General features: G+C 40.2%; 2 protein-coding genes across 4 annotated transcripts in view; one reads left to right on the plus strand and one right to left on the minus strand.

Moving 5' to 3' along the window:
• Positions 1 to 12,697, plus strand: part of LOC134356658 (protein disulfide isomerase Creld1) — a 62,619-nt gene extending 49,922 nt beyond the window's left edge. Inside the window, exons 11-12 of one of the 2 annotated variants that reach the window (XR_010020407.1) lie at positions 804 to 2,305; positions 2,911 to 12,697. Coding sequence is in view for 1 of the 2 variants with exons in the window: in XM_063067647.1 (XP_062923717.1) it covers positions 804 to 1,024 (221 nt within the window). In the remaining variant the exon portion in view is untranslated. Of the gene's footprint in view, positions 1 to 803 lie in introns of both variants that reach the window. The other variant, XM_063067647.1, reaches the window with a different exon arrangement.
• A 136-nt stretch (positions 12,698 to 12,833) lies between these two features.
• LOC134356657 (proline-rich transmembrane protein 3-like) overlaps positions 12,834 to 18,633 on the minus strand; it is a 212,486-nt gene continuing 206,686 nt past the window's right edge. The window contains exons 7-8 of one of the 2 annotated variants that reach the window (XM_063067645.1): positions 17,172 to 17,361; positions 12,834 to 13,767 (exon numbers count right to left, since the gene is read on the minus strand). In XM_063067645.1, the coding sequence (XP_062923715.1) occupies positions 13,657 to 13,767; positions 17,172 to 17,361 (301 nt within the window). In that variant the 3' untranslated portion in view covers positions 12,834 to 13,656. Of the gene's footprint in view, positions 13,768 to 17,171; positions 17,362 to 18,633 lie in introns of those variants that run through there. The other variant, XM_063067646.1, reaches the window with a different exon arrangement.

Raw genomic sequence — 18,633 nt, forward strand, 5'->3', positions numbered from 1 at the left:
TATTTTCTCTTAATGTTGTTATCTCCTTGTATTATCTTTAATTATTTAATGTGGCTGGCTGGTCAATCTGCTTGACGGCATCACAATTGTCATATACTACAGAACCATTAATAACCGATATTTCCTAACACAGATATTAAAATCCAGATAATTTTTGTTGTCTCTAGTTCTTTTTCCTGAGATTGGCAATGAGTGCTGTCACCTACTATTAACTACAAAATTCATGCATTTAAGTTATGAATGAAATGATATTCACACAGTTCCTTCAAGTGCATTCATGGAAATGGTACATGTGGCAATAAACAACTCAATAATTTAGACCATAAGATATTGGAGTAGAATTAGGCCATTCAGCCCATCGATCCTACTCCATTTAAGTGTATCTATTTAAGACGTGGAGCATAGAATGGTGCACACAGGAACAGGCCATTTGTCCCACAATGTTGTGCTGAGCCAGCTAAAAAGCAAATCATAAACACCAAACACTAATCCCTCCTACCTACACTATGTCCGTACCTTCCATCTTCCTTGCATCCATGCGCCTTTCCGAATGTCTCTTAAAAAGCCTCAAAATGTACTTGCCTCTACCACCGTATCAGGCAGCACATTCCGGGCAGCCATGACTGTGAGTGAAAAAACGTTCCCCTTGCATCTCCCTTGAACCCACCCCCTCTCGTCTTCAATGCACGCCATCTAATATTAGACATGTCAACTCTGGGAACCAAGACCTAAGAGAAACTGAATAAAGCAAGAAATAGAAAATAATTTGAACTAAATGTATTTTTCTCTATTTCTTCAAATAGCAGTCCCTGAAGAAGGTCTCTTTGACAATGTCACTGAGGACGAGATGGTAGTCTTACAGCAAATGTTTTTTGGTGTCATCATATGTGCGCTGGCAACACTTGCAGCAAAGGGAGACATGGTCTTCACTTCCATCTTCATTGGAGCTATTGCAGCAACTGCTGGATACTGGTTATCAGAGAAATCAGACCGTCTTGTGGATGGATTTCTTAAAGGAAAATAATGCCGAATATAATTTAAGAAAAATCAATCAGATAATTATCTGTGGTAATAGCTGACTCAAAAAAAAAACTGTCTTATTACCCAGCGGACTGCTTTAGAAGAGCCAGTGGTTGAGAATACCATTTGAAATTATGGGTAAAATATCAATCTATCAATAATGAATTCAACATAAACTGCATGTTTGAAAACAGAAGGCATGGTGAGCTGTCCCTGTCAGTACAACCCTCATGCTTGTACTTTTTCATGAATACTGAGGTTAGGTAAATTATACAATGATGTAACTTTCTGAGTAATCCACTAATTTATTGCAGAATGCTGCTGCATGGGCTTGGTCCACATACTTAGTTATCGGAGAAGAAATTTCACTTACTTTTCAAGTAAGTCATGCTTCCAATTATAAAACATGTTATTTTTGGAAAAATAGCCCAAGTACAGCCAGGTAGATCATGGATTTGTTAAATAAACTTATTGGTGTGTAATTTTCACTCCTTGACTGACAGTGGGCTGGCTAATTATCTGATGCCACTCTGTACATCTTTAAGTTTATGACCACTGGATTGAGTCTAGAGATCTCATTCAAACATTTTCTTCTCCTGTTAAAAGTTGTATTAAATACATGGGAATTGAGCACGTAATCAATGTCAGGCACCAAATGAATACAGATCTCATTGAAGTTTTTGCACTAGCAAAACAATATGTTCCTTGGTTTTTTGATGGAGAACTGGTTAGAAGATAACTCACACAGTTGATATCCTGTTCTGTTAGTAACTTATTTGTTTCTTTGACCCACTGAAGTGATCATGTTATGAAAACTTAAATTTTGAAATGCTGATTAAGCAACAGACATCAGTTGGGTTTGCAGGATAGGAGTGTTAGTAAGATGTGGTAGGTGATGACTAGCTATCTAACAAATGAAGGGGATGAAATGTGAATTGGCCTTGAGTCATGCAGTTGGAAGGGGTGAATCTGTTAACAGCATCTGTGTTGGGCCAAGTTTTGGGAGGGAGCTAATCAACTGCTTTATTGTGAAGCTAAATAGCGATCTTACAAACAGTAGAATGACTATGTTGTATTGTACTTGCCTTCTAGACGAGAACACCAGTAACCTTGTGATTTTAAAATGGAAAGGGCAATATGTCAGACTCAATTGGGTTTAACACTGAATAAGAAATGTATGATGCTCTTTTTGGAGGGAAATGTATGCATATTTTTAAAGCACATCTGGAAAGCCTGATCAAAAAAGCAAACTGGCATCATCATTGCCTCTGTTCAAATTGTAATGGTGAGTATTTTTGGAGTTATATCCATAATCTCTCTGATATTAATCCATTAAATAAAACTGACAGAGCTGCTATAAACTGGGATTGACCCTTGCACTGAAAAAGGATTTGGTTTTATTGTTACCGATTTTGTAAATAGTCCAATCTCTCTATTACCTAAACATTAATTTAAATATGGGAATTGGGTTATTGCTTTTCTGTGTAATGTCTCCATTGCAACTGGCTTATTGGGTTTAAAGTTCATGGATGCTAAAAGCTTTGTAATGTGGGGAGAATAAGTCTTTGTGAACTATTCCATTGTGGGGAAATCACTTGATGCTGGTCAGCAGGGCAAGTGAATATCAAGACTAACTTGGTTGATTTTTGTTTGTGACAATTTCCCCAAGCTTTGGGCTGCAAAATCAGTAACTCTGCACACAATACAAAGCTAAGTTGGATAGGTTCAGGACACTTAACTGTGCTGCTTGGTATAATGCATAATTGTAGGAATGCGTACGTCATTTCCTTGGGTTTGTAACGTAGAGATATAGATTTCATAGCTTTATATTTATGTCTTTATCACTGCCTTGATAGTCATTTGGGGATAATGTTGTGCTTGAGTTTTCAGAAAATAAGTTGTGATATAATCAGAAACAAAATGATGGATGTGTCAATCAGCAACTGTGAAGAGAAAGGATTAGTTGATTGTATCTGGAAAAAGGACAAAGAGCTTGTATTTTTGTGCTCAACAAAAGTCACCAATGACTTTTCATCCCTTCACCCATATTTGTTCTGTATCTTCAGCAGGTTTTATTTCTGATTTCCTGTATTGGATTTTTGTTGTATTTTATTTGTATCAGATTTGATGTGATTTGTCGGCAAAATCTCTTGTTTAATACTGTGATACAGCAGAATCCTTGTAGGATTTTGAGGTCTACCTTTTGTTATCTAATGTAATTGATTATTCTAAATACATTTTAATAGGATGTTGGTATGCTCTCACATTGATAAATTGAAGGATTGTAATCAAAAGATTGTTTTGTCATTGAGATGCATATTAAATTCTGTTAACAGGCCCCCTTGTTAAAACTGTATTACCAAAGTTGCTATTTTTAATGAACTTTTCTTTGTTTTTGATTCAAACAAATAATGCAAGCGGTATGTGATAGGGTTGGTCTACAATCTCTAATTATTTATTTTCCCTATTTTTAAGGAAATAAGACCTGTAATATTTTATTTTAATGGTTGGTCTCAAAAATTAGTGCTGTTGTTTTATCCTTTGTTTTATAGTTAAATATCTGTACCCTAATTGCAGCTGTTCCAACTATTGTTGGAAGTATCAACACTGAAATTGCCTTTTGCATCTGCACTGATATTGCCTTTGTTTATTTGTGAAGGTAAAATAGGATCACACCCTGTCCCCGTCAGTAGAGCTGATCTAGTTTGGCCCATGACTATCCATTCTGAAAATATACTGTTTACATCTGAATTCTAGGACATATCACATGTCATTGGACTGCTTGATGCAACTTTCTATTTTCGACAAAGATTATTAAAATGTATATTTAAAGACAATAAGCCTTGAATATTGAAGTTTGTACCTTCTGAATCTTTAGTTAGTCAATCTATAATTGTGTACATGATTATGTTGCACACTTCTTGTTGGAGCTAGCTAGATAAACTGGTGGTTAACATCTCAGATTCTGTTTTGGCATATGACACTGACATTTATTTCCCTGGTATTTTCCTATATTTGAATATCAGAGATATGAACTGTCATAAGTTCATACAAAGTGATCTGCAACATTTAATTTGATGATTCAACCATTTGTAATGTATCCAGGTTCATCATTGGGAACTAGCTAAAATACAATCCCAACTTTGGAAGTTTCCCAATTGGGTTTGAAATCAACTCTGATCAATATTGGTTAATAATGTAGACCTTTTGATGAATAGGGTTGGGAATTTTATTTCTTTTAATTAAATTTGAGCTCTTCCCACTTTTTTTTTTAAAGGCATACTCTAGGTACATAGACAAAATGCTGGAGGAACTCAGCAGACCAGACAGCATCTAGGGAAAAGAGTACAGTCGATGTTTCAGGCCGAAAACCTTTGGCAGGACTCTAGGAATGCCTTTTTTAGTAGTGGGATGAGTTCAAATGAAATATAATGTTGTAAAATACAGGGCAGGGTAAATCTTCAAACACCTGGAGCTGCTAGCACTGAAATTCTATTTAAAAATCAAATCAACACTTTATGCTATATATCATCAAGATTGTGATGCTTGTTTTCTTTTGTCCCCAAAAGCTCTGATATCATTCATATTGGAGTGAAACACTGCTTCATACTGTGATAGCAAGAAGCAGTGTCTGTGCTGGAGAACAGTGGATGAAATATTTTTATTTTATTTTAGAGATACGGCTCAGAATAGGTCATAGAAACATAGAAAACCTACAGCACAATACAGGCCCTTCAGCCCTCAGTGCTGTGCCGAACATGTACGTACTTTAGAAACTACCTAGGGTTACCCATAGCCCTCTATTTTTCTAAGCTCTGTGTACCTATCCAGGAGTCTCTTAAAAGACCCTATTGTATCTGCTTCCACCATCGTCACCGGCAGCCCATTCCTCACACTCGCCTCTCTCTGCATTAAAAACAAAAAAAATTACCTATCATCTCCTCTGTACCTACTTCCAAGCAGCTTAAAACTGTCCCCTCTCGTGTTAGCCATTTAAATGCCTGTCATCACTTTATACACCTGGATCAGGTCCTCCATCGCTCCAAGGAGAAAAGGCCAAGTTCACTCAACCTATTCTCATAAGGCATGCTGCCTAATCGAGGCAACATCCTTGTAAATCTCTGCACCCTTTCTATAGGTTCCACATCCTTCCTGTAGTGAGGTGACCACTGAGCACAGTACTCCAAGTGGGTTCTGACCAGGGTCCAATACAGCTGTAACATTAACTCTTTGCTCTTGAACTCAATCCCACGGTTGATGAAGGCCAATACACCATATGCCTTAACCACACAGTCAACCTGCGCAGCACTTTGAGTGTCCTATGGACTTGAACCTCAAGATCCCTCTGATCCTCCACACTGCCAAGAGTCTTACCATTAATATTATATTCTGCCATCATATTTGACCTACCAAAATGAACGACCTCACACTTATCTAGGTTGAACTCCATCTGCCACTTCTCAGCCCAGTTTTGCATCCTATCAATGTCCCACTGTAATCTTTGACAGCCCTCTGTACTATCCACAGCACCCCCAACCTTTGTGTCATCAGCCAATTTACTAACCCATCCCTCCACTTCTTCATCCAGGTCATTCATAAAAATCACAAAGAGAAGGGGTCCCACAACAGATCCCTAAGACACACCACAGATCACAGACCTCCATGCACAATGTGACCTGTCTACAAGCCTTCTGTGGGCAAGCCAATTCTGGATCCACAAAGTCCCCTTGGATTCTATGTCTCCTTGCTTTCTCAATAAGCCTTGCATGGGGTACCTTATCAAATGCCTTGCTGAAGTCCATATACACTACATCTACTGCTCTACCTTCATTAATGTGTTTAATCACATCCTCAAAAAAATTCAACAGGCTCGTAAGGCATGACCTGCCTTTGACAAAGCTATGCTGACTATTCCTAATCATATTATGCCTCTCCAAATGTTCATAAATCCTGCCTCTCAGGATCTTCATCAATTTACCAACCATTGAAGTAAGACTCACTGGTCTATAATTTCCTGGGCTATCTCTATTCCTATTCTTGAATAAGGGAACAACATCAACAACACTCCAATCCTCCGGAACCTCTCCTGTCCCCATTGATGATGCAAAGATCATTGCCAGAGGCTCTGCAATCTCCTCCCTCACCTCCCACAGTAGCCTGGGGTATATCTCATCTGGTCCTGGTGACTTATCCAACTTGATGCTTTCCAAAAGCTCCAGCACATCCTCTTTCTTAGTATGTACATGCACAAGCTTTTCAGTCCAATGTAAGTCATCCCTACAATCACCAAGATCCTTCTCCGTAGTAAATACTGAAGCAAAGTATTCATTAAGTACCTCTGCTACCTCCTCTGGTTCCATAGACACTTTTCCACTGTCACACTTGATTGGTCCTATTCTCCCATATCTTATCCTCTTGCTCTTCACATACTTGTAGAATGCCTTGGGGTTTTCCTTAATCCTGCTTGTCAAGGCCCCTTCTGGCTCTCCTAATTTTATTCTTAAGCTCCTTCCTGCTAGCCTTATGATCTTCTAGATCTCTATCATTACCTAGTTTTTTAACCTTTCATAAGCTTTTCTTCTTGACTAGATTTTCTACAGCCTTTGTACACCATAGTTTCTGTAACCTGCCATCCTTTCCCTGTCTCATTGGAATGTATCTATGCAGAATGCCACGCAAATATCCCCGAACATCTGCCACATTTCTGCTGTATTTCCCTGAGAACATCTGCTTGCAATTTATGCTTCCAAGTTCCTGCCTGATAACCTCATATTCCCCCTTACTCCAATTAAGCGTTTTCCTAATTTGTCTGTTCCTATCCCTCTCCAATGCTATGGTAAAGGAGACAGAATTGTTATCACTTCCACTGAAATGCTCTCCCACTGAGAGACTTGACACCTGACCAGATTCATTTCTCATTACCAGATCAAGTACAGCCTCTCCTCTTGTAGGCTTATCTACATACTGTGACAGGAAACCTTCCTGAACACATCTAACAAACTCCACCCCATCTAAGACCCTTGCTGTAGGGCGGTGCCAATCAATATTGGGGAAGTTAAAATCTCCCATCACAACAACCCAGTCTTTCGAACAGTGCCGGTTAGTGACCTCTGACAATCTAACCCTCACCTCGTCATGGGACAATTTGCAATGAGCAATTAACCTACTACCACAGTCTTTAGACGGTAGGAGGAAACCACAGCACTTGGAGAAAAGCAGAAGTCTAGTACATCTTGACACCAATGACATGGGTAAGGAAAGTGAGGATACAGGACCAGAGGTATCATATTTTAATGAATACAATATATGGAATAGGATAGCTGATCTTGTAGCGCAGTCAGAGATTGTGGGCATCACTGAGTCATGGCTGAAAGAAATTGTAGTTGGGAGCTTAACATCCAAGGATTGTATCAAAAGGATAGTCAGGTAGGCAGAAGGGTTGGCATGGTTCTTTTGGTTTAAAAAAAAAAAAATGAAATCAACTCCTTAGAAGGATGTGACATAGAATTGTAAGATGTAGAATCCTTGTGGGTAGAGTTAAGAAACTACAAGGTAAAACAACCCTGATGGGAGTTGTATACAGGCCTCTGGTAGCCACAATGTGAGCTACAAATTACAATGGGTGATAGAAAAAGCATGTCAAAAAGCCAATGTTATGATAGCCATGGGAGAATTCAATATGCAACTAAGTTGGGAAAATCATTTTGATGTTGGATCCCAAGAGATGGAATTTGTAGAATGCCTACAAGATGACTTTTTAGAGTAGCTTGTGATTGAGCCTATTGGGAGATCAGCTATTCTGGATTGTGTGTTGAATAATGAACTGGATTTGATTGGGGAGCTTAAGGTAAAGGAACACTTGCGAGACAGTGATCATAATATGATAGACTTTGCCCTGCAATTTGAGAGGAAGAAGCAAAAGTCAGATCTATGAGTATTACAGTGGAGTAAAGAGAATTACAGAGGCATGGGAGCAGAGCTGGCCAAAATGGATTGGAAGGTGGGATTGACAGCACAACACCAATAGCTGGAGTTTCTGGGAGCAATTCAGAAGGTACAGGATAGAAACATCCCAAAAAGTAAGTATTCTAAAGGGAAAATGATGCAACTGTGACTACCAAGGGAAATCAAAGCCAATATAAAAGTAAAAGAGAGGGCATAAAATAAAACAAAAATTGTGGGAAGTTTGAGGAGTGGGAAACGTTTTAAAAACCAACAGAAGGTAACTAAAAAGCCATAAGGAGGGAAAATATGAAGTATGAAGATAAGCTAGCCAATAATATCGGATGGTTTTTTTTCAGATGGTTTTTTTATGATCATGCACTTTGGTAGAAGGAATAAAAGCATAGACTATTTTCTAAATGGAGAAATTTCAAAAATCCAAAGTTCAATGGGACTTGGGGGTCCTTATGCAAGATTTGCTGAAAGGTAAATTTGCAGGTTAAATCACTGGTGAGGAAGGCAATGTTAGCAAACAATGTTAGCATTCATTTCAAGAGGACTAAAATATAAAAGCAAGGGTGTAATGCTGAGGCTTTATAAGGCATTGGTGAGGCCTCACTTGGAATATTATATGCAGTTTTGGACCCCTTATTTAGGAAAGGATGTGCTGACATTGGAGTGGGGTCAGAGGAGGTTCACAAGAATCATTATGGGAATTATAGTCTTATTGTATGACGAGCAATTGATGGCTTTGGGCCTTTATTCACTGAAATTTAGAAGACTGAAGGGGATCTCAATGAAATATTGAATGTTGAAAGGCCTAGAAAGACTGGATATGGAGAGGATGTTTCCTATATTGGGGGAATCTAGGAGCAGAGCGCACAGCCTCAGTAGAGGAATGTGTATTTTGAATGGAGGTGAGGAGGAATTTCTTTCGCCAGATGGTGATGAATCTGTGGAATTTATTGCCACAGGTGGCTGTGAAGGCCAGGTAATTTGGTGTATCTAAAGTGGAGGCTGTAAGTTCTTGATTAGTTAGGGCGTGAAAGGTTAAAGGCAGGAGAATGGAGTTGAGAGGGAAATTGTTCAGCCATGATGAAATGGCAGAGCAGGCTCAATGGGCCGAATGGCCTACTTTTGTCTTGTGCCTTGTGATCTAAAACCCATGCTTTCCAGAGGGAGAACATACAAGCTCCTTACAGAGGACACCCTGAGCTTGAATAGCATCATGCTAGCTGCCATGCTACCATGGTGTCCAAATAGTAAATGAATAAATCATGAGAGAGAACAATATTATAGCTGTACCGTCATCCTTTATGAGAACCCTTAGTATTAGTGCATAACTACAACAACCTCCATCCGAAAAGGTAATTGCTAACAACATTGTCAATTAACGCACTGGAATACCTCAGCCTGTTTAGCATTGCTGGGAAGAAAGTTGCTCCAGATTCTAGCACTTGCAGTATCTTGTGTCAACATTGTCAATCACCTGGTTTAAGTGGAAACGCTGACTCCTGCTTCATGCTTCCATGACTGATCTAATTGGCTTCCTTCAAAAATGCATTTGAAATGGCTGATGAGGAAATTTGCAGTGAAGGTTCTGATCTTTTTAAATGTGAGACATCCTGTGGCTTTAGAGTTGTATATTAATAGCACAAAACTATATTGTGAAAACTTTGAGCACAGCTAAAGATCGAGAACTTAAACTTTCAATTTCTTGATGTAAATTTTCAAAAATTGACTGCAATAAAGATGCTAAATATTTGCATTCCCATTACAGGTGAGCTAATGTTCTTCTTGTGGCTGCCAATTTGATCAGCTATGTATTTTGAACAATAAGCTACAGTTTATTGATGAGTGTGATGTTCGGTTTCCTTATGGTGGAAATGCAAGCCTTTAGTTTGTGTTTCCAACTTTGCTGCCCAAATATTGGATGGCATGGTGCTGAAAACAAAATCTGCATATTACATCCATTTTTACCTGGAGTTTTTTTGTGCTAATCCAGATGCAAAGTGCAAAATTATGCTCAACCTGTCCCATGTGGTCTTCAGGAAGAATGCATTTGGGTCTTAAATTTTTGAAGGCCGCCAACATTGCTGTAACATTTGTGACAAAAGAACCAGTTATCAGAAGATTGATGCCGATAAGAGGACAATGGGGGAACATTCAAAATGCTAATAAGAGAGAGATGAGAGAGATTACCGAAAGGAGACACAGTTCCGAGTATTGTCAGAGACCGGTTGCTTTGAAATGTCTGAAGTTTGATGGACAGGCGATAGCCCAGCAGGGGGATAAAAAGGGCAGGTTCACTAAGGCAGGAAACACACGACTCCACGAGGTAACGAGACCCTGGAAGCGGCCCCCACAAGTTGGTGGGAGTTTTGGAGGTCTGGTCGCGGGACCGGGCATAGACGCACAGGGTAGAAAGGTACGGGTCGGCGGAAACCCGGTGTGTGTGTCCGCCCTTGCCTGGGTGCTGGGTTCACCGCGGAAGAACGATCGTATCTGGAACGGAGGAGTCACAGTCGGTTTCCTCAGAAGACATTACAAAGGGCTCGCCCGAAAGCTAACTGCGAGGAATATCGAAGGTCTGTTTGGAATCTGTTTTGAATATTCATTCGCTTTCGCTCTCTCTCTTCTCCCCGCCCCAACGGCACAACAGCGATTACTGCGAACTGAACTGAACTAAATTGAACTGAACTTTGCGTCACTTGAAACTGATCATTTACCCCTAGACTGCGATAGAGCTTGATTGATCCTATTATCCTAGTTCTGTGTACATGCGTGTTTTATCATTGCTAAACTGTTGCATTTATATCCTTTTGATTAGAGTACTGTGTTGCTTATTTCTTTAATAAAACTTTCTTAGTTCCAGTAATCCAGACTCCAACTAAGTGGTCCATTTCTGCTGGTTTGGCAACCCAGTTACGGGGTACGTAACACATTCTACAGGAGCATCTTTATGTTCAAATCTTTGTGCATAAACTACTGTCTCCAAGAAGGTCAAAGACAATGGTTCAGAATTTTACCAGCTACTGCAGAGCTCAGCTGTACACTACAGCTCATCACTAGCTCATATAGGATATACTCATCACTAGGTCCCATAGGGTGTCCAGCTCATCACCAGGTCATATAGGATATTCAGGCACTGTTAGCAAATAAGCTATTTCATTTGTCCTGATTTCAGTGAGTACAAAGTAGCTTTTCCAGCACTGAGATTTGCCAGTGTTTCTGGATGTCTGTACACTTGTCAATGTAGAGTTCACTTTGAATTACAGATACATTTTCCTCATGATGAGTTCTGTGATTCTGGTGAAACACAGTGGCACAGCTAAAGCTGCCATTGTTACAACCTCTGCATCGGTTGGCCCAGATCTTCACTCTTCTCCTGGAGGCAGGTTATTTGTTCACATACTAAGTAGGGCTCTGTTCATAATGAAGGCATTTGTGTGGAAATTTGATAAGGCCACATGATATAGGAGCAGAATTGGATTATTTGACCCATTGAGTCTGCTGCGCCTTTTCATCACGGCTGATCCAGCCCCATTCTCCTGGTTTCTCACCGTATCCCAATGGTGATAGATGGTGGAGGTGTAGGAATTTGCATGGCTGTTTTTGCAGAAGAAAGTAACATTTCTGATCTTAGCTTCCATTGGAAAGAAAATTACTCGTGCAGTCTCTGCTCAAACTGTAACACAATTTACTGCTGTGTAGCATCTGTGAAGAATAGCAAGCTGCTCAGATATGTCATCCCTCCGCATGATGACAAGACTGAGTTACCTGCATGTGTTGGAAGGAATTGCATTTCTATGCTACAGCCTCAGAACATCACAGTACTTTGCAAAGCCAATTAACACCTTTTTGTCTGCAATTGCGGATACAGATAGAAAAATTGCTGATGCACTTTAATCTGGGCAGGTGAGGTGTTTGCATTTTGCAAATGTAGAGCGAGAGTACACAGTTAATGTCATGACCTTTAGCCATGTTGGTATGCAGAGGGCTCTTTAGAGCCAAGTCCATAGCTCCTGGAAGTGCCACAGGGTGAGGGGCCTGTTTGGGTACTTTTAATCACATGTTAAAGGAGTGGAACATTGAAATGGGAATTTCCAATGAGCCCTTTATGTATTTAGCATAGATGTGTTTTGGAGATGATTGGAAAATGAAAGGGAGACAGAATGAAGAACAGTTGAGGATAGTGTCATTTGATTCCTCAAGGTTGTCTTAGTCGGAGGAGGTGGTGCGGATAAGCTCCCATATCTATTAAATTCTTCTAATGCTGAGTGTCTCAAATTACCTTTGACAACTAAGTCCAGCTCCTGGTATTCAAGTATGGGTTAGCTACTAAACTCAGCAGAACCATTTTCTACTGACAGGAGAAGGGGCAGTTATTGGCACCTTAAAATCAGTCGCTTCAATGTTCATCAGCTGTGGTTTGCAGCTTGTCTAGGAGAAGGAAAAGTTCACTGCATTGTGCTATACCCACCCATGGCGAAAGGCTTCAGGAGTAAACTCCAAGGGAAAAATCCAGGGGCAGTCCTGCATTGAGTTCAATGGTGACTGGCGACTCCTGCAATGCCACTGGTGCCAAACTGTTTCAGTTTCTGCTGTTACTGAATTCATCAACAGCATGGGCGGGGGAGCCTGCTACATGAGCAACAGCTTGCTCTCCGTATTGTATTGCCTGGTTTGCGTATCACGTAAACATCTGGAATGCAAAACCCATGGTCAACCCCAACCAGCGGAGGGCCTGAGTGTTATATAGAATCATTTTGGAACTAAATCAATGTGGAGCTATGGTTAGTACTGTAAGCAATGTGTAAATATGTTGGTACTATTGAATTATAGTAAGCTATTGTTTTTATACAGTGCATTTTTTTACATCATCCCACTGTACATTATGGCCAGTGCAGCAATCCTGAAGTGCGATGAATGTCATAGAAAACTCAGCAGCTGGTTTCCACAAACAGCGATGTAAAAATGACCTAGGTAACTTTCTTTGGCAATATTGATGGAGATCACAAATGTTGAGCTAGAATCCCTACTATTCATTGTCAAAATAGTGTTGTGGGCTCTTTTGCACCCACTGGAGTATACAGTTGGTTCATTAGTTTAATAGCTCAACTGCAATAGTGAAGCCCTCCCTCAATATAATAAGGTTTCTAGGTCTTTGTGTTTAAGTCATTGAATTGGGATTTTAAACTGGAACTGATGCAATAGTTTCTTACTGACAGTAGTTGCTATGATGTTAGAAAATACTCTCCTGCTTATGGAATAGTGCCATGGTGTCTTTAAGCAGTGTCTTAGTTAACATCTTGTTTGAAAGATGTCACCATTATCAAAGCTTCTAAACTCCATTAGGGTTCTTGCTTAAATCATGTATAGAGGTAGGATGTTTTAGCCAATAATTATCAGTAACATGCGCAAAATGCTGGAGGAACTCGGGTCACAGCAAGCCAGCCTACTGAAATGGTCCATGTCAAAAACATATGGCCCTTGCCCAAAGTTTTGAGACACAGTGCATACACGTGGCTGTATCTCCAAGAGGAGACAAAATTAGAGAGAAGGGTTGGGGGGGATCAGTGACAGAAAGACTGAAGATACCGCACCACATTAATTGAGAAACAACTTTATTAAGCAATAAGGGTAGCCTTTTGTACATCTGTGAGGAATGTAGATAGCTTTAAGAGTCAAAATCTATTTTAGTGTACCGCTCCAGTTGATGGGATTATATTGCAGCATTTCACGCTCTCGTAGACAATCCATGGACTTTGCTAATCTTTTCTCCTTCCACTGCATTTCCATCAGCTAAGAGGAATAATCAAAAAGATGACAGATTTATACAGTGTTAAGAAGCTCAATAACCCAAAGTGCTTAACATTATAGAACAACAGGCCCTTTGGCCGATCTATTCTGTGCCAGCCTGTTTTGCTGCCTAGTCCCATCTACCCATACCTGGACCATAGCCCTCCATACTGCTGCCATCCATATACCTATCCAAACTTTTAAATGTTGCAACTGAGCGTCCATCCTTTCCATTGGTAGCTCATTCCACCTTCACACCACCCTCTGAGTGGAGTCGTTCAAAGGTCAAAGTAAATTTATTATCAAAGTACATATGTCACCATATACTAACCTGGGATTCATTTTCTTGCAGGCATTCACGGTAAATACAGGGCCAGATGGTCTCCATCCTAGAGTGCTTAAGGAAGTAGCCCAAGAAATAGTGGATGCATTAGTGATAATTTTTCAAAACTCTTTAGATTCTGGACTAGTTCATGAGGATTGGAGGGTGGCTAATGTAACCCCACTTTTTAAAAAAGGAGGGAGAGAGAAACCAGGGAATTATAGACCGGTTAGTCTAACATCGGTGGTGGGGAAACTGCTAGAGTCAGTTATCAAAGATGTGATAACAGCACATTTGGAAAGCGGTGAAATCATCGGACAAAGTCAGCATGGATTTGTGAAAGGAAAGTCATGTCTGATGAATCTCATAGAATTTTTTGAGGATGTAACTAGTAGAGTGGATAGGGGAGAACCAGTGGATGTGGTATATTTGGATTTTCAAAAGGCTTTTGACAAGGTCCCACACAGGAGATTAGTGTGCAAACTTAAAGCACACGGTATTGGGGGTAAGGTATTGATGTGGATGGAGAATTGGTTAGCAGACAGGAAGCAAAGAGTGGGAATAAACGGGACCTTTACAGAATGACAGGCGGTGACTAGTGGGGTACCGCAAGGCTCAGTGCTGGGACCCCAGTTGTTTACAATATATATTAATGACTTGGATGAGGGAATTAAATGCAGCATCTCCAAGTTTGCGGATGACACGAAGCTGGGCGGCAGTGTTAGCTGTGAGGAGGATGCTAAGAGGATGCAGGGTGACTTGGATAGGTTAGGTGAGTGGGCAAATTCATGGCAGATGCAATTTAATGTGGATAAATGTGAAGTTATCCACTTTGGTGGCAAAAACAGGAAAACAGATTATTATCTGAATGGTGGCCGATTAGGAAAAGGGGAGGTGCAACGAGACTTGGGTGTCATTATACACCAGTCATTGAAAGTGGACATGCAGGTACAGCAGGCAGTGAAAAAGGCAAGTGGTATGCTGGCATTTATAACGAGAGGATTTGAGTACAGGAGCAGGGAGGTACTCATGCAGTTGTACAAGGCCTTGGTGAGACCACACCTGGAGTATTGTGTGCAGTTTTGGTCCCCTAATCTGAGGAAAGACATCCTTGCCATAGAGGGAGTACAAAGAAGGTTCACCAGATTGAAAGTCCTGCCATCCCAGGAATCATGATGAAAGACTGGATGAACTAGGCTTGTACTCATTGGAATTTAGAAGATTGAGGGGGGATCTGATTGAAACATATAAAATCCTAAAGGGATTGGACAGACTAAATATAGGAAGATTGTTCCTGATGTTGGGGAAGTCCAGAACGAGGGGTCACAGTTTGAGGATAAAGGGGAAGCCTTTTAGGACTGAGATTAGGAAAAACTTCTTCACACAGAGAGTGGTGAATCTGTGGAATTCTCTGCCACAGGAAACAGTTGAGGCCAGTTCATTGGCTATATTTAAGAGGGAGTTAGATATGGCCCTTGTGGCTCGGGGGATCAGGGGGTATGGAGGGAAGACTGGTACAGGGTTCTGAGTTGGATGATCAGCCATGATCATACTGAATGGCTGTGCAGGCTCGAAGGGCCAAATGGCCTACTCCTGCACCTATTTTCTATGTTTCTAAATACAATAAAGTCAATAAAAGATCATACCCAACAAGATGGTCAAGTAATGTGTCAAGGACAAATACAAAAAGAAATAATAATAAATAAGCAAGCAAGCAAAAAAAATATTAAGCAAATGAGAATGAAGAGCCCTTGAAAGTAAGTCCATAGGTTGTGGAATCAGTTCATTGATAGGATGAGTGACATTATTCATTCTGGTTCAAAACCCTGATGATTGAGGGGTAATAATTGTTCCTGAACCTAAATTTGTTAACAACCAGCAGCTCCTCAGTTCTTGAATGAAGATGTATTGTTCTTGTTTGAATGATTAATTTGACAGCACTATTGAAGTTCCAAACTTTATGTTTTCTGCATATTGCACCCCCCCAACCCCACACACATTCTGTACATTGCTTTGCAATATTGGCAACCCACAAGACACATACAGTATAATACAAAAAACCCAGGCCAGGCACAAACAATCCATCTTAATTTGGCAGAATGCAGGCCTTTCATTCACTCCAAATGCAACAAATGGATTTTACAATGGCATTTCGAGCAGCAGGGTACTGTAGTAGTTAGCACATCGCTTTGTAGTACCAGTGACCTGGGTTCAGTTCCTGCCGCTGTCCATAAGGAGTTTGTACGTTCTTCCCGTGACGGCGTGGGTTTCCTCAGGGTGCTCTGGTTTCCTCCCACGGGTCAAGGAGGTACCAGCTGATAGGTTAATTGGACATTGTAAATTGTCCTGTGATTAGGCTAGGGCTAAATTAGGGTTTGCTGGGTGGTGTGGCTCAAAGGGCTGGGAGGGCCTCAATAAGGATAGCTCAATAAATAACTATTATTGATAAATAAATAATAAATAAATAAATGGGATTTTCAGTGCAACATTTGCTGTACATTGTGAAAATAAGGCATACGTATTTTCTGTTTGGTGAAGAACCCAGTGTTGTCCTCAGCTGCTATAGCCCATTCACTTCAATATGTTCACTTCAAGATTAGATGTGTATGAATTCAGAAACTCCCTTCTGCACACTAGTGTTCTCACGTGTGGTTATTTAAGTTCCTGTTGCCTTCCTGTCAGCTTGAATCAATATGGCCATTCTCCTCTGACCTCTCATAAACAAGGCATTTTCACCTACAGAACTGCCGTTCACTGTATTTTTGTTTTTTGCACCACTCTCTGTAAATTTTAGAGGATTTTGTGTCTGAAAACCCCAGGAAATCAGCAGTTTCTGAGATACCCAAACCACCCCATCTGGTATCAACAGTCATTCCGAGGTCACATTTCTTTCCCTGAACAACAACTGATCCTCTTGACCATATCTGCATGCTTTTATGCATTGAGTTGCTGCCACATGATTGTCTGATTAGATATTGCATTAACGAGCAGGTGTACAGGTATATTCTACCTAATAAAGTGGCCACTGAGTGCAGGTTCTATATGGTTTGGAGGCAAGTGTTTGTCTGTGATGTGCTTCTCTCACCTTCTTGTTTTCATCACGAAATGCTTGAAGAAAGCGAAAGCGTGCACTTTGCTTTTCAAGGTCCTGAAGAACAGCCTGTCTTTCTGCCTCACGTGCTTCCTCTCCTTCTTTAGCACGCTTGAACAGGGCGAAACGCTGCGCCTCCCACCGTTGATTCATTTGCCACTTCAGCAGCTGTCTGATCTCGCGCCTTGAACAAGCAATTATGGAAAGAGATACCATTAGCTTGTTGGCAATTTCTATTCCGCAACTGAGTATTAATAGCACAGATCTCTCACTTGTTGATATCTCCATCAACAAAATAATTGAGTTGCATTTCATTCGTTTTGACTATTATTACAAAGTTCAAAATTCAAAGCAAATTTATTATCAAAGTACATATTGTATGTCACCATATATTGGCTTGAGATTTGTTTTCTTGCTGCCATTTACAAGGAAGAAAAGAAATACATAGAATTTTATGAAAACTATGAACAAAGACTGACGAACAATATGCAAAAGAAGACAAACTGTAGCAATAAAAATAATACTGAGAACATGACAACACAAACAAGAAGCTGGAAGAAATCAGCAGGTGAAGCAGCAGCTATGAAGGGGAGCTTTAGCTAGTCCTGATGAAGGCTCAGTCAGCGTTGAACTCAAGACAAGACTGCCTTAGGGACTCCAGCTGTGGATTTTTCCTCAGGGTTTACTCCCAAAGCCTTCCCCATAAGTGGGTATAGCTGCATATCAGCAGTGCTTTGAGGTCAAAGTCTTCTTTCTCCTAGAGAAGCTCCATCTGCCCAAATTTATATTAATATTCCTGTTACTATTTATATAGTGATTATATATAAGTACTATTTTGCAAAGTGCACCCTTTCTTTAAAGAGTCTAAAGAGTCTTTTATAGAAACAGTCATTCATCAAACCAATGGGCCTTTGGCCCACTGAAACCAAGCACCCATCTACATTCTGAGCATTTTAACTGCCCCCCCCCCAATATTCTTATCAGTTTCTTCCACCAACCCTCCTACTATCTCACCACCACTAGATTCTAATGCTCACCTATATATGTAGGGCAACCTACCAACGTGCACATTTTTGACGTGGGTAGAAACCCGAGCATCTGGAGTAAGCCTAGAAAGGTGCTGATGAGAATGTGTAAGCACCACACAGAGGGTAGTGGAAGTTGGGATTGAACCAGGCTGCTGTGAGGCAGCTGCTTTACTGTCTGGATCTGACTGTTTAATTCTTAGATTGGACTGTTTAATTATTATTTTCTTTGCAGTTTTACAATTAATCATGTACTTGTAATTTAAGTAGTTTGATATGCCTCTAGCAGCTATACAATATACAATTCTGGAAAGCTCTAAAAATTTCTTTGTTCTTCATTACTTGAATAAGTGCTTTCTTATTGGTTATTGATACTGCAGTATTGAATAAGTACTCTCTAATTGGTTAATTCTTATCTATAGATTTGAATG

This window comes from Mobula hypostoma, chromosome 15 (assembly GCF_963921235.1).
Source record: "Mobula hypostoma chromosome 15, sMobHyp1.1, whole genome shotgun sequence".
Taxonomy (NCBI): domain Eukaryota; kingdom Metazoa; phylum Chordata; class Chondrichthyes; order Myliobatiformes; family Myliobatidae; genus Mobula; species Mobula hypostoma.